The sequence below is a fragment of the Cheilinus undulatus genome, linkage group 17, assembly GCF_018320785.1.
Source record: "Cheilinus undulatus linkage group 17, ASM1832078v1, whole genome shotgun sequence".
NCBI lineage: Eukaryota > Metazoa > Chordata > Actinopteri > Labriformes > Labridae > Cheilinus > Cheilinus undulatus.
Genome location: NC_054881.1, coordinates 10,502,798 through 10,522,148, shown reverse-complemented (window position 1 = coordinate 10,522,148; position 19,351 = coordinate 10,502,798). Strand labels below are relative to the sequence as shown.

The 19,351-nt window shown below is 36.5% G+C and overlaps 2 protein-coding genes across 2 annotated transcripts; both read right to left on the bottom strand.

Moving 5' to 3' along the window:
• Positions 1 to 1,019: 1,019 nt before the first annotated feature.
• LOC121525359 (placenta-specific gene 8 protein-like) lies at positions 1,020 to 3,043 on the bottom strand. The gene is made up of 5 exons (XM_041811312.1): positions 2,952 to 3,043; positions 2,741 to 2,840; positions 2,535 to 2,659; positions 1,503 to 1,611; positions 1,020 to 1,413 (listed from the first exon to the last, which is right to left on the bottom strand). Exons 2-4 carry the CDS (start codon positions 2,823 to 2,825, stop codon positions 1,507 to 1,509), a joined length of 315 nt encoding a protein of 104 aa, XP_041667246.1. The 5' UTR covers positions 2,826 to 2,840; positions 2,952 to 3,043; the 3' UTR covers positions 1,020 to 1,413; positions 1,503 to 1,506.
• An 11,112-nt stretch (positions 3,044 to 14,155) lies between these two features.
• Positions 14,156 to 17,207, bottom strand: LOC121525579 (placenta-specific gene 8 protein-like). Its single transcript, XM_041811635.1, has 5 exons — positions 17,159 to 17,207; positions 16,949 to 17,048; positions 16,743 to 16,867; positions 14,453 to 14,561; positions 14,156 to 14,363 (listed from the first exon to the last, which is right to left on the bottom strand). The coding sequence occupies exons 2-4, from the start codon at positions 17,031 to 17,033 to the stop codon at positions 14,457 to 14,459; spliced, it is 315 nt and encodes a 104-aa protein (XP_041667569.1). The 5' UTR covers positions 17,034 to 17,048; positions 17,159 to 17,207; the 3' UTR covers positions 14,156 to 14,363; positions 14,453 to 14,456.
• Positions 17,208 to 19,351: the final 2,144 nt, after the last annotated feature.

The following is a 19,351-nucleotide window of genomic DNA, read 5'->3' as shown; positions in this document are numbered from 1 at the left end:
CTCTAAACAAGGAAGGGCTCCTAAATTGAGTTTAGCACACCTGTCTTGGAAGTCGCACCCATTCCCAAAGGCAGACGTTCCCTCACTGAGTAGGTAACTTTACTCATGGTGCAAACGTGCCTACCGCAAAAGTGACTAACAACAGGAACATGGGCTGAAGCAGTGGTTCCCACCCTTTTTTCCTTAGGGCTCCCCCACTCATATCTAAGAAAAGCTAAACTCCCCCAGACCCATTGGATAAATCTAACATCAGTATGAATTGATTTCATTAAAAAATCCAGACATACAAGGCCTACATACATTTGTTTTTGTTTTTTGTATCCATTACTATAATGAAGAGAAATTAAGAGAAATTTCAACTATTTGAACACTGTAATTCTGAGTTTGAATCCTTGTAAATATACGACTTTATAATTTCTAAAATGTAGTTTTTTCCCAAAAATGTTGATGTTTTCGCACAACAACTGACAGATTCTCTTCATTCCTTTCAACTGTTAGATTGGCCCTAATACATTCTGTTTCATGGTTTAAAAAAAAAAAAAAAATATATATATATATATATATATATATGTAGGTACATCTCTAGTTTGAAACGTCAAAGCAGACAGGGTCCTGCGCCCCCTAAAGATCTTTTATGCCCCCCCAGTGGTGCACAGACCCCAGGTTGGGAACCATTGTGCTAAAGAATCTTCAGTGATTACAGCAAAACAAACACCAGAACACATTTTAACAGTTTCTTTTAACTCTTAAGACCAAAAGTATGATGCCCAAGAGCTTTTTTTTTTTTTTTTTTTAAATCAACGTCAGTTTTTCTCGTTGTAGAGGCATCTGTATTTGGAATAACTGATTGATAGGAAATGTATTTCCATCTATTTTGATAAATCAAAAACTTGAGTCTTCAAGCCTCCAGTGAAATGGAGAGTTTCTGGAGAACGTTTAGTTTATACCCACCAACAGTGCTCATGATAAAGCGATGTCTCCACCATCACAAAAGAACGAGAAAAAAACAAGCAACAGCCTTTGCTATAATCAGAGTAATTTTATTTAAGATAATGTTTAAAACCTTTAAATACATTTAGTATTGATGTAATTCAAAAGTTCAGAAGTTCAACCTTCAGTTGAAGAGTTGACATAGAGTTCCCTCATAGAAAAGTAGAAGTGTTGAAAATCTTTTTAGGAAGTGGGAGATATGCATTCATACATTCAGTCAAGTTTTTATCACGTTAAAAAAATAACGTATGACTTTGTTTGGCAATCAAACGAAGAGCAAGCATGTCAACATCCTGTCATCTGATTATAAAATATTTAAGATTACAGTTTGTACAGAAGTAAAAGTTGAGTTTTCAGGAAATCAGTTTTCACACCGTCATCAAAAAGAGACGAGAAGACGTTTGTGGTGTCGGGGGGAAGTATCTGGGAGGGAAAAGAGGACGTGATTTTCCATCATTTCAACAGCTTAGAAAGATAAGACAACATTCTGGGAAATTGTTCTCAGGGCTTACCCGATCAGAAAATGCCCTGCTGCTTTCTGCGGTCGATGTCTCTCTTCAGCTGGCAGGTGGCACACAGCGGACAGCACAAGGTCACCATGAAGTCCTCACACATGGAGCCCTGAAAACACACAAAAAAATCACATCAGTTTGGGAAGGTGCAGCATTCATGCAATCCACGTTAAACCACAAGATTACTAAATCTTCTGTTGTGTCGTAAATCTTCCTTCTCTGATTTTTTTTTACCGTATATCTTGCACAAATATCAAAACTTTGAGTGGAACTACCAAAATTTATCTTTGCTCTCAAAAATGTATCCTCAGATTGAAAACGAGATTCCCTCCCACTGTATTTATTTTCCTAATACCTAGCACTAAAATTAAAAAATGTGATTTTATTCTAATGATTTCAACTGTATTCTTTAAAAGCAGGAAAAATCCTCTTTTCTAAAGACATTTACATGCCTCTCAAGGCAAAATTGCAGCAATTTCCCCACATTTTAAAGTTTTTTTGTATTTACAATCACCATTTGGAATTAACTCTCAAAATTCTGAATGTTTCTAGCCTCTCCTGCTTCCATTTTATTCTAGATGGTTTGATTCCTGTCATACTGTCTGCTTCATTCGAAATAGTCATGACTTTATAATGACAATTTCTGCATTTTTTGATGCGTTGACTTGCCTTAACATCTCATCTTTATCTCAAAATTTTAAAAAGGAGTGAGGAATTCCTTTTTCCTTTTAAATTTGTCAAATTCCCTCAAATGATCCCGAATGTTGCCTTAATATAAAGTATCAGAATTAGCCTATTTAGCCAGTGCATACAAGGAATAGGACTCTTGTAGCAGGTTATCTACAAGTCAAGATAAATAATCGTAATTTCTGCACAGATCTGACACTATGTGACTGTTTAAACTTTATGCTCACGCTTCGAAATTCTCCTTTGAAAATTTAAGCAGGTGTAAGACACAGTAAAAGTAGCAGCATTCTACTCATTTTCACCCAGCAGTAGTCCTACTGCTCCATATTTCCTCTGCAGACTTACCTTAATGTTGTATTTGGTCCTGTAGACGCTACGGATGGGCATTCCCAGACCACATAGGCAGCACTCGTCCATGTCACTGGCAATGCTGCAACCGAGGCAGTAGTAGCAGAAAAATCCATATGCGCCTAAAGGCAAGAAATGCTTTATTATTTCTTTGCAATCTTAACTTTGTGTCGTCAGATTTCCCAGTAAAGAGGAGTGCTCACATGTCCCACAGTCCTCGCAGCAATCACACAATTCAGTCTGGAACTCTGAGGGCTGGAATGATCCTGGTTGGTTTGTCACAGCCATGATCAAGGTAATATTCTGCAGGTTGAAAGTTATCACTTGTTATTTTTTTCATCATTAGATCTAAATTACATCTGTTTGGTATCAAACTACATGGACAGATGTTTGCTTATAGGAGGCAAATCTTACCAAATGTTTGCAGAGTTGATGGATGGTGACACAGATAGTTTCCTGGACGACAGACTGAGAGCGGCGGCAGCAGTGCCTGTCTTTATAGCTGATCAAAGCAGGTGACCAGTATTGCATAATCTGCACTGCATCACTTCAAGCTAAGAGGTCACAAAACACGCCCATAACAAACTCACTGTAATGCAATAACCCTCTTGTACTTCTGTGATGTGCCAATACGAAATACACACTCAGATGCACTAAAAGCTACCGAAAAGAAAGTGGACAATTCAAACTTGATAAATGTGAATAGAATTTGAAAAGTTCTATCATGTTCACGTCTTATTAATCTGGAATCATTTTAGTGTTATTTGTAACTTCATAAGCATCAATTAGGAGCTGCTCTACATTTTACCATAAGCAAGGCCGTCCATAAGGGGGGATAAAGGTGGGACCTTTCTGGGGCCCTTCCAAATAGAGGGGCGCATTGAAGTTAGCAAAAACATGGTCCACGTTAAGCTGTGATAACATTATTTATACTTTAACCTGAACAATAACCTCTCTTATCAAAGCAACAAAAAATGAATTTCATTTATGTTTACTGTTGTACAATCTACCCTTTTTAAAAATGTAAACCCCTTTTCTTAAAATAGAATTACCTTTTCATTAGTGATGTAAACAATGTGGGCGGGCATCAAACTTAATGAATGGGAAAGTAATGTCAGACTTAAAGGCTAGGCCACGAACAAATGTCTGGAAGGCAGAAGATAAAGTAAGAGAAAGTCAGACACCTTTTTAAGGAAAATTAAGAAAAATGTTTAAAAAGACCAAAAATGGGTTAAAATGATCAAAAATGGCATAAATGGGTGCAAAGTGGCAAAAAATGAGCACAAAGGGGCATAGATGGGGTGAAACATGCAAAAATGGGATGAGGTGGCAAAAAGCAGTAGCATAAATGGGTAAAAAGTGCCAGAAAACAATGCAAAAATGGGCAAAAAGTGGCAAAGAATTGCAGAAGAGTGACTAATATCCCCAAAAAAGTGGCTTAAATGGGCAAAAAGTGGCCTAAACAGGTGAAACATGCAAAAATGGGGTAAGGTGACAGAAAGAAGTGGCACATATGGGTGAAAAGTGCCAGAAAACAATGCAAAACTGGCACAAAAAAAGTGGCTAAAATTGCCAAAGAGCGGAATAAAAAGAGAAAAAAATGCCTAAAAAACAATGCAAAAATGGCCAAAAAAAAAGGTGGTTAATACCACCAAGGAGTGGCTAAAAATGGGCAAAAAGTGTCTAAAACAGGTGAATCGTGCAAAGTGGGGTAAGGCGGCAGAAAAAAGTGGCATTAATGGGTAAAAAGTGGCAAAAACAATGCAAAAACAGGCAAAAAGTGGCAAAAATTGTAAAAAAAAAACAAACAAACAAAAAAAACAAGTGGCTAATATTGCCAAAGAGTGGCTTACATGGGCAAAAAGTGGCTTAAAAAACCTTAAAAAAAAGTTATTCTTCAGCCTTTATTGTAAAGATCAGCAGTAACAAAGTCTTTTACTCACCTGAAGAGAGGCAGTTTATAAAGTGCATGTGCATGTTATTCCCAGCTAAATTTCTTGTGTGTTTTTTAAAGAAAAGCAAACAAGTTCCTGTACAAAACAAACATAAAGGTGGGAAAGACATGGAAAAGAAAAGATGGTAAACAGAGATGATAAATAGACTTTGGCTTTTTTTGGTCGACTCAAGAGATCCACGTCACGAGTCACGTTTAGCCACTCACACGGATCGCTGAGGCTGCAAAATAAAGTCAATATTTACTTATCCTATCATACACGTTCATATATCACTGCCACACCACTGGGAGATAATTGGGGTTCATTAATCAATCTGTGTGTGTTTAATGCCATTTAATAACCAATGTTATCTAGAGATACTTTACAAAGAGGGCAGGGCTAGCCCCTGCTCCTTGTTATGCTATTTAAAACCCAGCATAGGTCCACCATGAGCTCAGCACTTCACAGCTTTTAGCTAAATCAGAGTGGCAAGAAAAGACTTCTGTTTCTGTTTCTGCAGAAACTTTGACCTCAACCACACTCATACATTGTCATCTGCTGAAGCTGTGTTGGGGTTGTGAAGGGGTAGAGGAAAATGCAAAAAGATAGTAAAAGTAGAAAAATGACAAGAGAAACAGCATTAAAAAAGATAAATGTATGTCTGTCCTGGCAATAAATCCTTATTTTAATGGATATGACCATAATGTCAGTAATGATGATAACGGTAGTTTAAGAATTAGCAGTAGCAGCCATGTATTACAGAAGAATAAACATGCTAACATCACTTTAGGCAGCTATGATGAAACGGAGAGGAATGATATTGGTAATTATAGGAGTTATAGTTATTCTGCTCTAAGTTTGTTTGATATCTCTTTTAATTATATTAGATGTAAAGCTGATGTTTGTAGTTGAAGCAGATGTAACTGGATTAAAAAATACAAATACATGCATTAAAAATACTTGCAACTTAATGGAAAGAGTTAATGGTTCACAAAAAAAAAAACTTATAGAGTAAAATAGAGAAATTAAACAAAAGTCATCAAAGATGTTAGCCATTACTTGCTGAAATGAAGAAGGCTGGTGGCTAAAATGTAAAAAACCCCACCAACTTTAAAAAAGAAAAAGGTAAGTAGCCTAGTTTAACAGTGCTGGTCTTAAACTATAGATGGACAAATAAATTTCATTTGGAGAAAAATAAAATGGTTGTAGAAACTTAACAAAGCAAAATTAGTCAAGCTACATATTCACAGCGAAACATAAACTTAAATATTTCTCATTTTAAACAAACTGTTAGCATGTTACAATCGCTAACCTAAATAAAACACCAACTACAAATACTGCTCTTTGAAATCAGGTAAACCCTCTACAGTGTATGCTAGGCTGAAAGAAATAGCTCTGCTTGGAAAACATTTCACTCAGAATGATTTACTCCCGGCTAATACTGTTTTTTTGTAGAAACAATGACATTTTAAGCTAGCAGTAGCGCAACAAAGGTGCTAGCAGGGCTACCACTCATCAGGCTAATGCTCTTTAAAACTGACAGATGAACAGGTTATAAGTTTGGTCAAACTCAAAATAAGCTCTGCTTTGGAAAACATTGCTCCAAAAGTACTTATTGTAATACTTTTATGTAGACGCAACTTAAATTTAAGCTAACAGTGGCACAATAAAGGTGGTAGCTTGGCTACTAGCTGTTTGATTAAACTGTACACAAAGAAACTAGCATACAGGAATGTTAGGAGCTCCATAGAAAAGTGCTAAAACAGCTATTCTTTCTTTTTTTTTTTCTTTAAACAGATACAGTATAATGAATTTATACAAGCAGCTCAGACACTGACTTGTCTGCATATTACAGGTGAGTATCTTGCATTTTTCTTCTTGCCAGCAGTAATTAGTGTCATATGAATCAATATCCAGTCTATCACTATCATAAAAAATGTGATTTATTGCTATATAGTCATTTAAACCAACTAAAAAACAACCCTGATGAGGCCATGTAAACATAGTGCATTATAAATATTTATTCAGAGTCAATAAATTTGGATTAATATGTTGCTGAATCTTAACAGTGAGCGTTGCCATAAAGGTTTACCTTACCTTGAACCCTTGCCTTAATGACTACATCAATGTTCAGTCACTTTGGCAGCCATGACTTTTGGTTCAAGAGCTCTCCACAGCAGTTTAATATAGGCAACTATCCATCATATAAACTCAAATTGTTTTATTTTGTACCTTATTTCAGTGACCTTGTTTATGACGTAAATAACTGGAAAGGAAAACTAGGCTGTGTGCTTTTAATTCCTAACAGTAAATAACTGTGAAAGGCCAAACTAGTCGTCAGCTGTTTGGTTATTGGCCAAGAGGGTGCTGCCCTGAAACGATAATGATTTGATTGTTATACGTTTACAACTTTAGTCACTTTATGAGAGCAGGACATGGAATAATGGGTGCAGCAAGGCTAAATAAAAACAAGGCTAAATGCGTTCAGCCCTCATCTAAATATAAATAAATATACTATTTATTGCAAGGCTGCTTAATCAGATTACGTTCATATAGGGATTTATGCAGAGCTAGACTAAATTGGCAAATATTATTTTCCTTTTTAGTAAAAAAAACGTCACTATCAGGCAAAAACGATGTATTGCAAAGTTATCTCACATGATGTAGCAGCATGTTTAGACACAAGTTCACTTTTATAAAACAAAAATCATTTAATCCTAGTAAAGTTGCTTTAAAAAGTGTTATAAATACTATAATGCATGTAAAGGGTGGAAAATTCTTTACATCTAAGATACAAAGTACAAGTAACAGGTGACTGGGTGCTTACTCACACAGGAAGTTCTGACTATAAAGGTGCAGACAGTGGGGTGGGGTTCAGTCTTACTTACATCTTACTGTAAAGTGAATGCTGCAGGAAACTGTAAATCTGTGTGGACATCAGATATCAGCTCTTGTTATACTCTTTAAACATGGACAGAATCTTGGCATATTTATTTCATCATTCTTTTTTGAATAGTTTTTATTATTTTGCTTGTTGTCATGCTTGGGAAGATGTTTTTAATGCACAAACCTGTCTAAATCAAATTGTCAAATGGTCCAGTAGCCTGATTTAGGAGCCAAAGCTTAACTCAGAATCCCTTCACACCAGACAGACACAGAGGATAACTGGTTTTATGGTGTTTTAAATGGTGAATTTTAACTTCTACCCTCTGGATGTATAGAGTATCAGCCTGTAAAACGAAGCCATACTAAAAAAAAAAAAAAAAAACTACAAGTGTGATTACAAAATTAGGTCAACAATTTTATATTTTATTGATTGTTTATGGGTCTTTTTTATGCCTTGGCGACAGCTGAAGGCTTTTGTTATGGGTTTTCTGCTCATACAGTCTTCCCAGGCATTCTTGTGAGTCTTTCTTCTTTATCAGAGCACTGAAAAGCAACAACCAACCTGAGAGATTCAAGGCTTTTGAGAAAACAGAGCTTACACCCCATTAGCCACCCACTCGCTCCGCCTATGTTTAAGTCTTAGCAACATTTCAAAAATGAAACACAGGAAAAAGGTTATGGAGCTAGATCCATGCCGAAAGTTTAGTTAATTAGAAAAAAAAAATGGTTAAAAAATAAAATTTGAAACCAAAAGTTTATGGTTAGATCCTGAATTTAAAAAAAAATAAATAAAAACACTACATAAGTAAGCATAAGCAACACTTTTTTCAATTTGAATATACTTTTGATTCAGCTCTAATTGTTTTATTTAATCATTTATTTTCATTTTTTAATCTTGAATATATTTTCACATTTGTGGTGTTATTTTTTCAGTTTCAGGTTTAATGCTTTCAGATTCAAATCTTTTTGTTTTACACTCAAATCTTTTTTTTTGGTTTCAGATTTTTTTTCTCTTTCAGATCGTATTTTTTCACGTTCAAACTTTTGGCCCTGTTAATTTTTTTTTTTAAATCAACAAAACTTTTGGCATGGATTTAGCTCCATTAAAAGTCCGAGGTCTATCTTGGGGATGAATTATGTGTAAAGCTATCTAAGAAGTAGATACGTATGCAGTAGTTTGCCTTAGCTTTGATAGTTACCATAGCTAGCATAGCTGCAATAACTATGCATTCAACATTACTGCAGAGGTCAATGTAGCAAATTTAGCTTTACCAATATGAGCTTTAGCAAGCATAGCTAAAGCTACCGTAGCTATGTTATCTACATAGATAACATGACTATGTAGCTTACGTAGCTAGAGTTAGCTTTGTCAGGATAGATCATTTTAAAATGTTTAGCATTAACTATGTAAGCTTCATAGCTCCATTATCTATAGCTAATGCATCTAACAGAGCTACATTTGCTACATTACAATGTTTCATTGGACAAGCTTTTTTCCTTCAAGGTGTAATGTTTAGAAGTAGATAAGTGAACGATATCTTGCTTTAGCTTTGTGAGCTTTAGTAACGCTAACATAGCTGCAATAGCTATGTAATTAACATTACTGAATAGTTCAACGTGGCTAAGTCAGTTGTAGCAATGTGAAGTTTAGCAAACATAGCTAAAGTTAACAGCTATGTAAGCAGCGTAGATTACATGAATACGTAGCTTATGTAGCTTAAGTTAGCTTTGTCAGGATAAATCGCTTTAGAGCTTGAACATTAGCTATATAAGATATATTTGCTACATTACAATGTTTTCATGGAGGAAAAGCTTTTTTTTTTCCTGTAAGGTTTAATGTTTTGTAATCAGGTTTTTAACTTCTAACTTTTGGAATTCAACCTTTACCTTAACTCGTACCATAATCTAACTGAAGGTTTAATCTGCTTTTATGTTGACAGTTTTTCATGCATTTTTGTTCTTACTGGTCCTCATGCTAATTCCGTGCTGGTGACACAATATCTCACAAATGCCTTTTTTTTTAGATTTGCACAAATACCTGACTTCTGACTTAAGGATAAAATGAGTTTTTGTGGTTAAAGGTTAAATTGAAAGAAAAAAACCTGCTCTCATTGTAACCACCCACTCTAGTTTTACTACATGGCAATTGTAGAGACGTGTTGTAGAGGCCAGGTGGCAGTTCAAGTCTTATCTGAATGTCCTAAATCATATTTTGACATCATGATTAGATATATGTATCATGATTAGATTTTGCTTTTATTGATTATTGTTATACTTTTATTCTAATCTAGTTTTCATTCATGTTGTTATCACTGCTTTTCTTTTAAGTTTTTAGCCCTTTGGTCACTTTTTCATCATAACTTTTTCAGTGCTGTTTGTGTAAGGAGACAGTCTAACTCAACTTCAAATAAATCTACTACTTACACATACAGACATTCATCACCCTTAACCTTAAAATAAATAAATAATAATGATAATCATAAATACATGGATAAATAAATCTACCAAAAGGTTCATATAAAATTCCCTGACCTTACCTATCAGTATTTTCCATGACAAGTCTTCTAAAACATCCGATCAAATCACATGATTAGTTTAACTTTAACTTGCATAGAAGGTCTAAACATTTCTGCCAACACTGAACAAAGGTGATCACAAACTTTTCCATGCAAAACAAGTGGAAGTATAAAAGTTTAACAGCTGAAGAACCGTATCACAACTCACAACACAGTCATGTGCACTATAATCACCTCCTCACAGAAGAGTCACTTATGGAAAATCATGTGATTTTATGGGTGTTTTTCTTGTAAAATATGCCAATAATCTTGCATTTTAAATTTTTTTTTTTTTTGCTCCTGTTAGGCTCAAGATGGCGCCACTTCCCCAAAAATAAAAACCAAGCCGTCACCTTCAGAGGCTGTGAAGGGGAGCATGTAATGAGGAGCTGACTGTAATGATATGGGCTCCTACATAATGAGCAGCTGTAGCTGGAACTCGAGGAATAGGTATGATTTTCAATTTCCTACAGACTAAAGATAGACATTGGAGAAAATGCACTAAAACATGTGAGGTTACCGTTAAACTGCTCTCTACAGACCCCTGAAAGACTTTCACCAAAGTGAGCAGATCCAGAATCAAGACATCAAACTCTGAACCTTAAATATTACTGGCAAAATATAAAGGTGTTTTAAAGAGTCTGAAATGGCACGTCTTTGATCTATTTCAGGATACAGCAGGGTTAAAGTCAAATCAGACAAACATCTACATGTTTTATTTAAGCCCCACAGCACTTTTCATTAGTTTAATTCAAGCTGGTGCCAAACAAACGTCAGAATAGGTTTTTTCTTGTCTGATTTTGATGCTTGTTGATATTTATGGTTGCTTGGTGATTGTCTAACATAAGCCGAATCACTGCCTTTTATACAGAATTACACCAGCGGCATACACTAATACTCAAGAACAGCTTGAATGTCTTTAATATGCCCATTTTGAACCAACATTTTTGAAGGAAATATTGTCCTTTTACTCCACAGGCAGCAGTTACTTTTCTTTTTTCTATTTCTTTACTCACAACATCCATTTTGAGCAAAAATATCTCTTAACAGCTATTGTTTTATTTAAATCGAACTATTTTTATGTATTTATTTTCAAAATAATATGCTTTTTGGAATCATTTAAACTTTTTCTGCTGTCATGGATAAGTTTTAGGCATGTATGGCACTCAGGCTTCATCATGGGGCTAATGTGCCACACCTCGGGGCTGGAAATGGCAAAAGGGCAAGGCCAAGGTCAAGCTGCCACATCCATCCCAAACTCTCACCCAGAGGTGTGGACTCTGTTATTTTTTTCAGCAGAGTATTTGCACTTGGTAATATGCAAAGACATCTAGAGGACAACCAGGGTTGTGTCAATCCTCCTCCCTGCCCTATGTTGCCCTTAGGGTAAATCTGCCAAGCAAATCACACTCTGTGAACCGCTTCGACGTCAGTGCAGCGCACTTGGAGGTGGGGCTGGCTCGCTTGGGCCTTGTTGTAGAGCAGGGCTATTTGGGGGCGGCTCTGCTCTACTTGGCTCAGCCAAACTGGTGATGAAAAAGTGAATCAGTACAGCTTGGTTCGGCTCGGCACGGCCAAAAGCCGTAGTAGAAAAGCCCCACAGGTGGCTTAATTGCCACACCTACCCCTTACTTCGGCCTCAATTCTGGCCAACACAGTCGTGAACCACTGGTTTAGAGGATGGACAGCTTAAAGTGTTAGAAATTGTAGAGCAAGAGAAGAAAGGGAGCCACAGGCTCGGATCAGAACCCAACCTGCCTACCTTGAGGACAACAGCCTCCATGGACATGATCACAAGGTTACTAGCACCTCAGTGCATCAGTACATGTAATAATTGCATTATATAGTCATGTATTCCCTTTGCATAATGAGCACTTTTTATTTAGTACTGAAGTATATTTTGTTCACTGGTATAAAACATGCTCTAATCCTTTATCTAAGCACATTTATCCATACAAAAATATACAGAACAGTCCTTTACTGGCAGTCCTGCATGCAAAAGCATTTGAAAAGAAGTAGTGCCAGTAATGCAACCTTCTATAACGAGTGCTGAGTCTGCAGAACAATGCCAACATATCGATATATTAGTTTGTACAAATGCATGGGAGTAACATGTCGCTTCTGTAGCTGCTTAACGTGGAGCTAGCTTTAACCCGTTTATACAAAGTTAGGACCAGTGGTTTCCTGCCAACTGGGAGTGGGACCCTCACTTCCGGTATTAGAAGACGAGATATGGTGGCGATTTTTTGACTTCCACTGTGAAGTGGAGGTCCTCAGATGCATCCAGGTACTCTATAGCAGTGGTTTTCAACCTTGGGGTCGGGACCCCCTTTAGGGTCACAAGACACTGAGGGGGGTCTCCAGATGCCCTAAAAAAACTAAGATTTTTTGAATTACACGGTAGCCACTTTACACCAATTTTGTCACATTTTTTTACCCCTTTTCATCATTTTTTCCCCCTAATTTTAACACATTTTTGCCATTTAGCACCTATTTTGGTTGGTTTTAAACTCTTCCACCACTTTTTTCTGCCTGTTTTTGCCACTTCAAAACCAATTCTTGCCTCTGAAGCTTGATGTTGCTTCTGTTGACCCTTTATTGCCACTATTAAACCCTTTTCACACCCAATTTTTCCCATTTTAACCACATTTCACCATTTGGTATGCCCAATTTTGGTAGTTTAACCAATTTCTGCCTGTTTTTTTCTTTCTCAGTTAACCCTTTTTTGCATGTTTATATCAATTTTCCATCTCATTTCACCAAATTTCCACCTATATTTGCCAATTTCTAGCCATCCCAGTCCCCTTTTAACTCCATTTTACCACTATTTATGCCAATTTTTGACATTTTAACCCATTTTTGCCATTTTTATCTAACTTCTGCCATTTCTAACCCGTTTCTACTACTTTTAAAATCCAACTTCACCACCTTTTCCCCGTTTTTTGCCATTATTAACCCATTTTAGCTATTCTTAAACCATTTTCATTCTTTTTTTTGACAAAAGTATTTACATTTTCAAGAAGGCTTTTTACTACACACATGAATAAATAAAGATAATTGTTTTTTATAAGAGGGGTTATTATTCAGGTTGAATATAAAATATGGGTATCGCAGCTCAACCTTACAATGGACCATGGTTTTTCTGACCTCCATGGTCTCCCAATTACCCCCCTTTATAGACGGCCTTGTCCACACATGACTATTCTGAATTGTGCAGATTCTCTTCATTCCTTTCAGCATTTAGATTGGCCCTAATACATTATGTTTCACTGCCTAAAGAATCTTCAGTGATTACTGCAAAACAGACTTCAGAACACATTTAAACAGTTTCTTTTAACTCTTAGACCAAAAGTATGATGCCTAAGGGCATGCTGGGAAAAACTACCCGAGTTTTTTTTGTTTTGTTTTGTTTTTTTTTTTGTTTTTTTGTTTTTTTTTTTAAGGCAATGTCTCCACCATCACAAAAGAACGAGAAAAAAACAAGCAACAGCCTTTGCTATAATCAGAAAATTTTATTAAAGATGATGTCTGAAACCCTCAAATACATTCCAGGACACTCTTGTAAATGAGATTTTTGATCTCAATGAGGTTTTCCTGGTTAAATAAAATTTAATAAAAATTTAGTATTGATGTCAAAAATTCTTGAATGTAATTCAAAAGTTCAGAAGTTCAACATTCAGCTGAAGAGTTGACCTTTCACATAGAGTTCCTCATAGAAAAGTAAAAGTGTTGAAAATCCTTTAGGAAATGGGAGATATGCATTCATACATTCAGTCAAGTTTTTTAACCTTGCAAAGCAGATGGATACACCTGTTTCCTTGTTTTTCACTGGCAAATCCATCTTGCAACGCTCCCATCTGAACTGTTTCGGCCCGGTTAGAAAGTGACAGGACCAATCAGTGATGAGGGGCAGTACTTTCAGGCGCAGCAGAGTCATGACGTTAACAAGCAGCAGCAAGAGGGGGTACAATTATGGCAGAAGAGCTTAGCGTGGATGCTTCTAAAGCGTAAGTTTTATCATAACTTGACAACAATTCTTTGTTAAAAGAAGAAAAAAAACAGCAGTGAGTTGTTTTCTTTTCAAAAACGACAAAAGTCGAGTACTTACATGTCTATAGTTGCCATGTTTCGCGATATTCATCAGTAGCTGCGCACGCGCAGCTTGATAGCAGCCTTTTCTCAAACGTTTCCTATTGAAGCTTTCCCAGATGGATGTGTGAAACACATCATCTGGCGTGTCAGGTTACAAGTTTTTATCACGTTAAAAAAATAACATATGACTTTATTTGGCAATGAAACAAAGAGCAAACAAGTCTACATCCTGTCATCTGATTATAACAGATTTAAGTTCACAGTTTGTACAGCAGTAAAAGTTGAGTTTATAGGAAATCAGTTTTCATATTGTCATCAAAAAGGGAAGAGAAGACGTTTGAGGTGTCAGGAGGAAGTATCTGGAAAGAAAAAGAGGACGTGATTTTCCATCATTTCAACAGCTTAGAAAGATAACATAACATTCTGTGAAATTGTTGTCATGGCTTACCCGGTCAGAAAATGCCCTGCTGCTTTCTGCGTTTGATGTCTCTCTTCAGCTGGCAGGTGGCACACAGCGGAAAGCACAAGGTCACCATGAAGTCCTTACACATGGAGCCCTGAAAACACACAAAAAAAATCGCGTCAGTTTGAGATGGTGCAGCATTCACGCAATCCACGTTGGGCCACAAGATTACTAAATCTTCTGTTGTGTCAAATATCTTTCTTCTCTGATTTTTTTACCTTATATCTTGCACGAATATCAAAATTTCCAAGTAGAACTACCAGAATGTGCCTTTGGTCTCAAAAATGTATCTTCCAATTGAAAGCAAGAGATTCCCTCCCACCGTATTTATTTTCCTAATGCCTTGCTCTAAAATTTCAAAAATGTGATTTTATTCTGAAGATTTCAACGGTATCATTTAAAAGCAGGAACAATCCTCCTTTTTAAACTGCAGCAATTTTCCCACTTTTCTAACAGTTTTTTTGGTATTTACGATCAACATTTTGAATTACCTCTCAAAATTCTCAAAGTTTTTCTAGCCTGTCCTGTTTCCATTTTATTCTAGATGTTTTGATTCCTGTTATACTGTCTGCTTCGTTCTAAATAGTCATGACTTTATAATGATAATTTCTGCATTTTATGATGTATTGACTTGCCTTACATCTCATCTTTATCTCAAAATTTTAAAAAGGAGTGAGGAATTCCTTTTTCCTGTTTAATTTGTCAGATTTATTCAAATGATCCTAAATGTTGCCTTAACTTGAAGTATCAGAATTAGTGTGTTTAGCCAGTGCATAGAAAGAATATGACTCTTATAGCAGGTTATCTACAAGTCAAGATAATAATAATAACTTGTCCAGAATGCAGCAGCTAGGCTTCTAACTGGTTTTAACAGACAACATCACATCACCCCCATTTTAGCGTCTTTACATTGGCTTCCAGTTAGTTTTAGAATTGATTTTAAGATTTTACTCATCACTTTTAAAGCACTAAAGGGTCTGGCTCCAGTGTACATAACAGAACTTCTCACCCCATATGAGCCAGCCCACACCCTGAAATCCTTAGGTGGGGGCCTCCTGGTCATTCCAAAGGCGAGACTTGTAACTAAAGGTGACAGGGCCTTTTCCATCATGGCCCCTCGACTTTGGAACGACCTACCCAAGGAGATAAGGCTTGCAGAAACAGTCTCTGCTTTTAAATCACTTCTTAAAACTCATTTTTATAGACTGGCTTTAATGTGATGTCATCTTCTTACTCATTCTTACTCCTTCAATCATCATTTTTACCTTTTATCTCCACTTTAATATTACATTTTGCCTCCTTTGCTGTTTTACTGTTATTATTTTTGTTACTATTGGCTTATTTTAATACCTTTTACTCTTCTTATTCCTGTTTTAATATCTCTTGCTCCTCTTACTGTTTTGAGTTTCCTTACTCTTCCTGCTGATCGAGGCTTGCACGCTGCAGCGCAGTGCTGTAGACTCGCTTCCAGTAGGTGAGGTCGCTCGCCTTTCGGTCGGAGCAAACCCGCGGCGCGCACGCTGTATATGGAAATTTGGGGTTATTAATGATCTTGAGTTTTTAATTTAGGCAGCTCTTACTGGTTTTAGCTTTTTCTCTCTTGATGTTTCTATCATGTTAGTATTTTCCCTCCTCAGACTTATTCTGTTACAGTTATTCTTCCTTTACGGTTTTACTTCTCTTGATGTTTTAGTTCCTATTGCTTCTCTTTTACTTGCCTTTTAAAAACTTCAGTCCCCTTGGTCTTGGGTTCTATGGTTGGGTTCCTGTGTTGGCTGGATACTCATGGGTTCTTATGATGTCCTGGTTTTAATGACCTCTCAGGCTGTCTCAGCTCAGGTGATGTCATGTGAAACATATCAAAGCTCCTATGACTTCCATGGATTTTTATATTCTAATAATATCTCAGTAATAATGTTGTTTGGGCTGAACGTATAGTTTGGGTTTTGATTTTGTATAGGTTCTCACCCCTTGAATGTGCCCTTTTTATTGTTGTTTTGTTGTCTTTGTCTTGCTGCTTTGATTTTCTTCGTGTCAGAGCACTTTGTTAAACCTCGTTTTAAAAGTGCTATATAAATAAAGTAATTATTATTAGATAAATAATCGTAATTTCTGCACAGATCTGGGGCTATGTGACTGTTTAAACTTTATGCTCACGCTTCAGAATTCTCCTTTGAAAATTTAAGCAGGTGTAAGAAACAATAAAAGTAGCAGCATTCTACTCATTTTCACCCAGCAGTAGTCCTACTGCTCCATATTTCCTCTGCAGACTTACCTTAATGTTGTATTTGGTCCTGTAGACGCTACGGATGGGCATTCCCAGACCACATAGGCAGCACTCATCCATTTCACTGGCAATGTTGCAGCCGAGGCAGTAGTAGCAGAAAAATCCATATGCGCCTAAAGGCAAGAAATGCTTTATTATTTCTTTGCAATCTTAACTTTGTGTCGTCAGATTTCCCAGTAAAGAGGAGTGCTCACATGTCCCACAGTCACTGAAGCAATCACACAAGTCAGTCTGGAAATCTGAGGGCTGGAATCGTCCTGGTTGCTTTGTCACAGCCATGATCAAGGTAATATTCTGCAGGTTTAAAGTTATCACTTATTATGTTTTCATCATTAGATCTAAATTACATCTGTTTGGTATCAAACTACATGGACAGATGTTTGCTTATAGGAGACAAATCTTACCAAATGTTTGCAGAGTTGATGGATGGTGACACAGATAGTTTCCTGGACGACAGATTGAGCGCGGCAGCAGCAGTGCCTGTTTTTATAGCAGATCAAAGCAGGTGACAATTGCATAATCTGCACTGCATCACTTCAAGCTAAGAGGTCACAAAACACGCCCATAACAAACTCACTGTAATGCAATAAACCTCTTGTACTTCTGTGATGTGCCAATATGAAATTCACTCTCAGATGCACTAAAAGCTACCTAAAAGAAAGTGGACAATTCAAACTTGATAAATGTGAATAGAATTTGAAAAGTTTTATCATGCTTATGTCTTATTCAAACTGAAAAAAATGTTATTGTTGTTTGTAACTTCATAGTCATCACTTAGGAGCTGCCCTACATTTTACCATAAGTGAGGATGCCCATGGGGGGAGGGTAAAGGTGGGAGCTTTCTGGGGCCCTTCCATAGTAGGGGGGTGCATTGAGGTTAGCAAAAACATGGTCCACGTTAAGCTCTGATATCATTATTTATACTTTAACCTGAATAATAACCTCTCTTATCAAAGCAACGAAAAATGAATTTCATTTATGTTTTCTGTTGTACAATCTACCCTTTTTAAAATGTAAACCACTTTTTTAAAAATAGAATTACCTTTTAATTAGTGATGTAAACAATGTGGACAGGCATTAAACTTAATGATTAGGAAAGTGATGTCAGACTTAAAGGCTAGGCCATGATTTGAACAAATGTTTGGAAAGCAGAAGGTAAAGTCGAAGACAGACAACTTTTTTAGGAAACAAAAAAATGTGAAAAAAGACCAGAAATGGGTAAAAATGATTAAAAAATGGTATAGATGGGTGCAAAGTGGCAGAAAGAATTTGCAAAAATGGGCACGAAGTGCCATAAATGGGGTGAACTGAGTAAAAAGTGGCAAAAAGCAATCAAAAAAGTGGCGAAAATAGTTTGAAAAAAAGGGCTAATATTGAAAAAGAGTGGCTAAAAATGGTTAAAAAGTGGCTAAAAAACAAGGCAAAAATGGACAAAGAACAGCAACAAAAGTGGCTAATATCACCAAAGAGTGGTTAAAAATGGGCAAAAAGTGTCTACAGCAGGGGAATTGTGCTAAAGTTGCGAAGGCAGTAGGGAGAAGTGGCATAAATGGCTAAAAAGTGGCAAAAGCAATGCAAAAACATGCAAAAAGTGGCAACAAATGGGCTAATATTGTCAAAGAGTGGCTAAAAATGGGCAAAAAGTGACAAAAAACAATGCAAAAATGGGCAAAAAATGGCAATGAGTGGCTAATATCACCAAAGTGTGACTAAAAATGGGCAAAAAGTGTCTAAAACTGGTGAAACATGCAATCGTGGGATTAGGCGACAGAAAGAGGTGGCATAAATGGCTAAAAAGTGGCAAAAACAGGCAAAAAAAGTTTTGAAAAAGTGGCTAAGAGTGGCAAAAAAATAAGGCAAAAATGGGCAAAAAGTGGCTTAAGAACAATGCAAAATGGCAATAAAAAGTGGCTAATACCACCAAAGAGTGGCAAAAAATCTGCAAAAAGTATCTAAAACAGATTTAATGAGCAAAAATGGATGCATGCATTTTGTTCTTACTGGTCCTCTTGTTAATTCCTTGCTGGTGAATGTAATATCTCAAGAACACCTTAAGAATTTTCTTTAATCTTTGCACAAATACCTGACCTCTGACTTAGGAATAAAATTAATTTAGGAGGTTAAAGGTTAAATTGAAAGAAAAAAACCCTGCTCTCAATGTAACCAACCACTCTAGTTTTACTACATGATAACTGTAGAAAAGTAGGTGGAACTGGCGAGGGTTAAGAGTGAAATGTTTCCAGCAGGAGTGTAGCTCAGGATTTTGGGTCCCCAGAAAGAATACTACACATCCCCCCCTTAAGTGGCTAGCCAAGCAACAAATGTAGCGTCATGTTTTAAGAATATATATGCGTTTTATTGTATTTTTGAAGCATAATTTCCCCATTTATGAGCAATATTTTTGTGTCATTGTGTCACTTTTGATTCAATAATAACACTAACTACTAAGAAAAATTGCAGGCCCCTCAAGGGCCCCTCTCTACTGTGGGCCCTAGTAATCAGCCCCCCCCCACCCCCACCCCCATGCTACGCCCCTGGTTTTCAATGTAATAGAGGTTTTTTTTATTAAATTAGAGAACAATTTATGAACAGTTGAT